General features: G+C 46.3%; 1 protein-coding gene across 1 annotated transcript in view; it reads right to left on the bottom strand.

Moving 5' to 3' along the window:
- The window catches only part of LOC104999224 (serpin B3-like), a 7,985-nt gene extending 2,237 nt beyond the window's left edge, over positions 1-5,748 (bottom strand). The window contains 7 exon segments of the mRNA XM_010854733.1: positions 222-377; positions 668-810; positions 1,999-2,116; positions 2,429-2,557; positions 3,835-3,891; positions 4,472-4,661; positions 5,676-5,748. Of these exon segments, the coding sequence (XP_010853035.1) occupies positions 222-377; positions 668-810; positions 1,999-2,116; positions 2,429-2,557; positions 3,835-3,891; positions 4,472-4,636 (768 nt within the window). The 5' untranslated portion in view covers positions 4,637-4,661; positions 5,676-5,748.
- Positions 5,749-5,830: the final 82 nt, after the last annotated feature.

Genomic DNA, 5,830 nt, shown 5'->3' with positions numbered 1-5,830 from the left:
ACGGGGGAGCCTGGTGGGCTGCCATCTATGGGGACGCACAGAGTCAGACACGACTGAAGTGACTTAGCAGTAGCAGTAGCAGTAGCAGATGTTATTATTATTATTATTATTTTTTGTTCTATGCTGCCAGCCAGTACTACCAATCTATGAGCAGCCCACACAAACACTGAATCACTGGAAATGTGAGCAATGGCATGGAGACTGTGAATACCAGGTTTTACCTCCTGCAGACCGTCTACTTCATTGGGCAGCAGCACCATCATGCTTAGCTCTTCGCCTTTGTACGGGATTTCCAGGATCTTGGCTTGCACGTCCTCCAGTGACACGAACTTGAAACTATTGGTTTGTTTCATCATCCGCACAGGTTTGCTTGTATCCTGCAGTAAATTCATGTGCAAAAGAATGCCAAGTGAGCAGTAGGCCAGAAAAAAAGATAGTATTATTGAGACACCAAACTCAGCCTCCTAAGAGATGATCTGGGAAATTTGTGTCTTAGAGATAAGAGTTTCTTCAAGGAATCCCCAGTAAATAAAGTTTAAAAAAAGGACAAGAAAATAAGCCTTGACAAATTCTATCTTCTATACGAGTTATATATTAATTACTATGCATTTAAATTTCACAGTGCATGTAGCTACACTTGGTTATACACGTAAATTACAGACAATACCTTGTTCAGCCAAAATTTTTCCTCTGCAGTATGTTCTTCCTTAAATTTCTGGTTCCACTGCCCTTTGAAGTAGACGGCGTTCACCAGAACCAGAACAGTAGAGCTGTCGAGAGAGTCTTTGGGAAATAGTTCCTTGATTTTTCCTGCAAAGACAGAAAATCAAAGGTCTGTCATGAAAGGCACGAGTGGTTTATCTGTCAGATGCGTTGAAAGTTACAAGTGATGATTAAATATTGACACAAGTCAGCCCGTGAGGGACTCCATGCCCAGCGGTTCACCAGGTGAGGCTTTGCTCACGGCCCCGAGCCTGATGGAGTCGCCCTCATGCAGACGCCCCTGCTCCTGACTGGGAAGGTGCTCAGTCTGTGTGTGTGGGGACATCAGTCATTTCACAAGGAATCCTGATGAACTGATTTCTGATATTTAAGATGCCATGATATTTCTATGATACTTAAGATGCCATGCTGTGCTAAGCCTCTTCAGTCTGTGAGCCCACGGACTGCAGCCCACCAGGCTCCTCTGTCCATGGGACTCTCTAGGCAAGAATACTGGAGTGGGATGCCGTGCCCTCCTTCAGGGGCTCTTCCTGACCCAAGAATTCTGGGTCATCAATTCTGACAATACGTTGCTCATCAGAACTGATGAACAGGTCATCAATTCTGAAGAACTGATTTCAGCTGACCTTTACTGGTCAGTTTTCTTCTTCCCTTTCCTCCCTTCCTGTTCCCTCAGTAGCTTTGTCTCTTGTTTCCATTCCCTGTCTTCTTCTTTATTCTGCACATTGAGTTGCTGTAGGTTAAGCCTATGTTTCGGAAGGGAGGTAGGATACGGTTCATGGGATGGAGACGTTGTCCAGCCCCTCCCTGGGTGGGGTGGACACTGTGACAATCCACTGGGAGGGGGACGTGGGCCAGGACCCTTCTCCTGCAGGTGGTCATTTCTGCAAGAAGGATGGTGTAACGGAGAGCGGCTTGTTTCCCAGTTAAGAAAGCAAAAGTGGACTCTTCATATTTTCTCTTAGGGATTATAACCCGGAAGTTACGCCTTTAATTTAGAACAACTTATGAATCAACCTGAAGTCTGAGCAGAGACTTGGGATCCACAAGACACTGTCTTCCAGACCCAGCTGTGCCTGCAGGGGGCTGGCCCTGGGAGCACCCCCGCCCGTTTCTCTCTGCATGACGTGGACCGTCCACCCCCTGCAGGGCCTCCCCACCCTCTGCAGTCTCGTCTCACCCCTCTCCTGACAGCCCGGTCAGGGTCCAGCACCGTGTTCACACACAGCGGGGACTCAGCCGTGGTTTGTAATGAGTGACTCTCTCATAACCTACCATTGGTTTGGCTCTCCACCCAGGAATTAATCATCTTTCGACTTTCCTCTGCAGCATTTTTAAAATCAGCAGATTCCACACTGGCTAGATAAAATTTCTGAACATTATCCATGTATTCCTATGACATGAGCAGGAAGAAAGCAGGAATGAAAAGTAATTTATCAGTAACTATGTAGGTATTCCCAAATTAAATTAAATGTGTTAAATCCTGATCAAGCAGAGTTCACAAGCCAATCCCTAGCCCCCCTCACTGGTGTGCTATCAGCCTCTGGACACTCCAGCGGGTGCAGTTGTGGTCAGGGAGCCCGGCGCCCCTGGGAGTAATGCCCCCGTGTGGGTCCCCAGGCTCCTCTGCACCCTCCCCCCATTAGGAGATGGGGCCCGAGGACCAGGGATGCAGACCAAAGGCGTGACAGACCAGGAAACTCACCTGGAGAAACCGAAACTCCTTTTCTCCATAGAGCCTGTTGGCGACACTCAGCTCATAGGCATCAGTGGATTTCTTTAATTCTGTCAGAAGCTTTTGAAAGTGTTGATGAACATTTCCTGGCTTTTCAACCTTCAAATGTCAAAAAGTGAGCTCATTGGAATCTCTGTCAATGTAAACTCTACACGCCCAGGGGTCTGTGGATCCCTGACTAGAGGGCGGTATCCCCAGGGATGATGGTTGTGGTTATTTCCCCTAATTGGTGTGTTTTACAGGTATAGCCTTCCTAATCCTTACAGCCGGTCTCCTAGGCAATTCTTTCTCCTGCTCAGACACATCACTCTTTTCTCCTTTGAACTCCCACGCAGCGCCGTTCCTCCAGGCACTGTCTTAGCCGTCTGCAATGCTTAGGGTCACCTTCTCAGCTAAAGTTAGGCTTCTTGAGGGCCAGACCATAGTGCGTCTCTGACAGTCATCAGCTGTGTGAGAAAGTGAAATCTGTGTATCGTCCTAGGTTATGACGTGAAGCCCTGTTATACTCCTGGTGGGATTGTCTTCTAAGACCTGTTGACTCTGCCCTACGGCTCTTCGTTCTGATGGCCGCACTTCTCGGTGTGGGAGCAGTGTGTGTCTGGGACTCTGCCAGCAGCTGTACACCAGCATCTCTAAGTCTGGCTGGATTCACATGATGACAAGAGAGTGCGGAGGGCTAAGTAGCTTCTCCAAGGAGACAGAGCCAGGTTTTCAACCCAGGCTTGTCTCAATCCAGAACCTTAACCTTGCTACCTGAGAGTTCTGGATGAGCCTATAAACAACAGCTCTCAGTTAATCACTTTCCATAATATATTTTGATGCCTACCTATTGGTCTTCATAATATGAACTACCATCATGATTTAACATTATCCAATAATAATATTAATATTATGAGTTCATACTATGCAATGTTAGAAACATGTTATAAATAGTATAGTTATTATTTTGCTATAATAACCATAATAAAATACATACTATACATCAGAGTTTTCATTTTCCTGGCCCTGCTATTCTGTTTCACATGGATTTGCATGTATTGCAGCAGACATTTTATCATCCCCAGTTAACTGGGATGAAGTCACTGTGGCTCAGAGCAGTTGTATTGTCCACATTTGTCATTCCTGAACAACAGAGCGCAATCTGAAGCCCCTTTGGGTTTCCGAGCCCTTCCCGTGAAGCACATGCTACTCTCCTCTCAGGATAACAAAGACGTGAAGCACATATATGTAACGTGAAATGAGCTACAACTCTGTCCGCTGGGTTTCACTTAAGATGTCCCTAAAAGTGGACTTTCCCCACTTGGTCTGAAATTCCCAGTTTAAACTATGACCGTCGTGGATACGTGATCCTCTAAATCCGGTGCCCTGTGACTCACGTGCTCTTTTGCGGCTCCTCCTCTTGTGTTCTCTGCGATTTTATTGAAGTGAAGGACCTGGAGGAGACAGACAGTGGGGCAAAGAAGTGTCACCTGATATATCTGTGTGCATCACAGTCGACCAAAAAGAAAGAAAAAAGTCAGGAAGAAGAAAGGAAAGAAAATGCAAACCAAGTACCAAACCAAACAAAAAACCCCAAAGCATAAGGGACAAAGAGAAGAAGAAAGAATATTCGGTGCAAACACTTGCTTCTTAAAAACACAGTCGTGTGGGAAGCACAAAGCTGCTGGAGCGCTGTCCGCTTTAAAGAACTGTGTCTCGGTTTTCATTCATCGTTGAGGAAACATGTAAAGATATCTCCCGTGGACTTTAGTCAGGGCCTCACTTCTACTGACGTCTTCCATTAAAGCCTCACCTCTGGTTGTTGGGCAGTTGTAGGGGTTCATCCCAGCCCCCAGAGGAAGTCCAGGCACAGGAGGCAGGTGGGGAGCCCTGCCCCCATAACTCTGTGCCCACCCAGTCGTGGGGCTGCTTGAGCTTCCCGTGGGACCCGGGGACAGCAGACCTGTGGTCATCTGCACAGCAGCCGGCAGACACCCCATGCAAACCTGTGATGGAAAGGCAGCTGCCACCTACCTTCTGCATTTCTGATGCGGTGTTTTCTCGGGCCCCTAAGTAAGTCATGGCTAAGGCTGACGAGATACTGAAAGGCGACAGGAAGATGTTTTCCTTCTCTGATTTTCTGATCTGGTGGAACAGATCAATTGCAAGGTGGATGATTGCTTCACTGAGGGAACTCATGGTGGCCGGATGTGGTCTGGAAGTCCTGGAAGAGCATCAGATGCATTTTATCATCACTCTAGGGAAGGAAGGTAGTCTGTAATGAGAATTTCTAAAAGAAATGCCTTATGTGTGGGTTGTGGATTTCTGGCGACGAAGATTTTTCCTTTGTATACATTTAGTAATTAGAAGGCTTGAAATTAGGAATACCGGAGTGGGTTGCTATGCCTTCCTCCAGGGGATCTTCCCCACCCAGGGACTGAACCCACATCGCTTACAGCTCCTGGACTGGTAGATTTGTTCTTTACCACTAGTGCCACCTGGGAAGCCTTATTTATAGAAAACGTTTCTTAAATATAATAGAAACTTGATGCTATACATTTCACAATTGAGAGATATACCTGTATCCATCTCATAATTAGACGACTATTGAAATTAATACTTAAAGAAGGGTTTTCGAAAAAGTAATAGAGTATCTTTACTGTTTCTTCCTTACTGACTGCACAAGAGTGGGTAAAAAGTGCTTTATAACAGAGGTTGTGTTGTTCTTGTTCAGTTGCTAAGTCGTGTCCAACTCTTTGCACTCCATGGACAAGCTCCTCTGTCCTCCACTACCTCCCAGAGTTTGTCCAAATTCATATTCATTGAGTCCGTGATGCTGTATAACCATCCCATCCATGCTGCCCCCTTTTCTTTTTCCTTTCAATTTTTCCCAGCCTCCAGGTCTTTCCCAGGGAATTTATAACAGATTCAAAGGCAAAACTGATGTGGTAACATCCAGCCATCTCCCATCAGGTACCTCCGTGCCTTACTTGAAGGATCTGTGGATGCTGGACAGCCTACCCCTGATACATGTGCTCCCGAAGGAACGTGGGTTTTCTTTTAGAAATAAGTAAATTACCTATGGACTAAATCAGGAGAAAAAGTTCTTCTGTGGCAGAATATATAAAATACCATCATACCAAATGAAATATTTAACACACGCACGATAAAACATCACATTCATTATTATTTTCAGAAAGGACTCCTGAGTTAGCGCAGAGCTGCTGGAAGCACTTACCTGTGTTCCTGGAGGAAGCAGAGGTGGGCAGGCAGCCTGTAAGCCTGTGTGCCGGGTGCGCTCAGCCCTGAATATATATACCTCTACCAGCCGCTGCCCGTGCCCCAAGGCAGCTGGTATTTCAAGATCAACTTCTGATTTCTTCACCAGTTACC

The sequence above is a fragment of the Bison bison genome, unplaced genomic scaffold, assembly GCF_000754665.1.
Source record: "Bison bison bison isolate TAMUID 2011002044 unplaced genomic scaffold, Bison_UMD1.0 scf7180017864349, whole genome shotgun sequence".
In the NCBI taxonomy this organism is placed as follows: Eukaryota; Metazoa; Chordata; class Mammalia; order Artiodactyla; family Bovidae; genus Bison; species Bison bison.
Note: the sequence above shows the minus strand (reverse complement) of the source record. Positions and strands in the feature narration are given on the sequence as shown.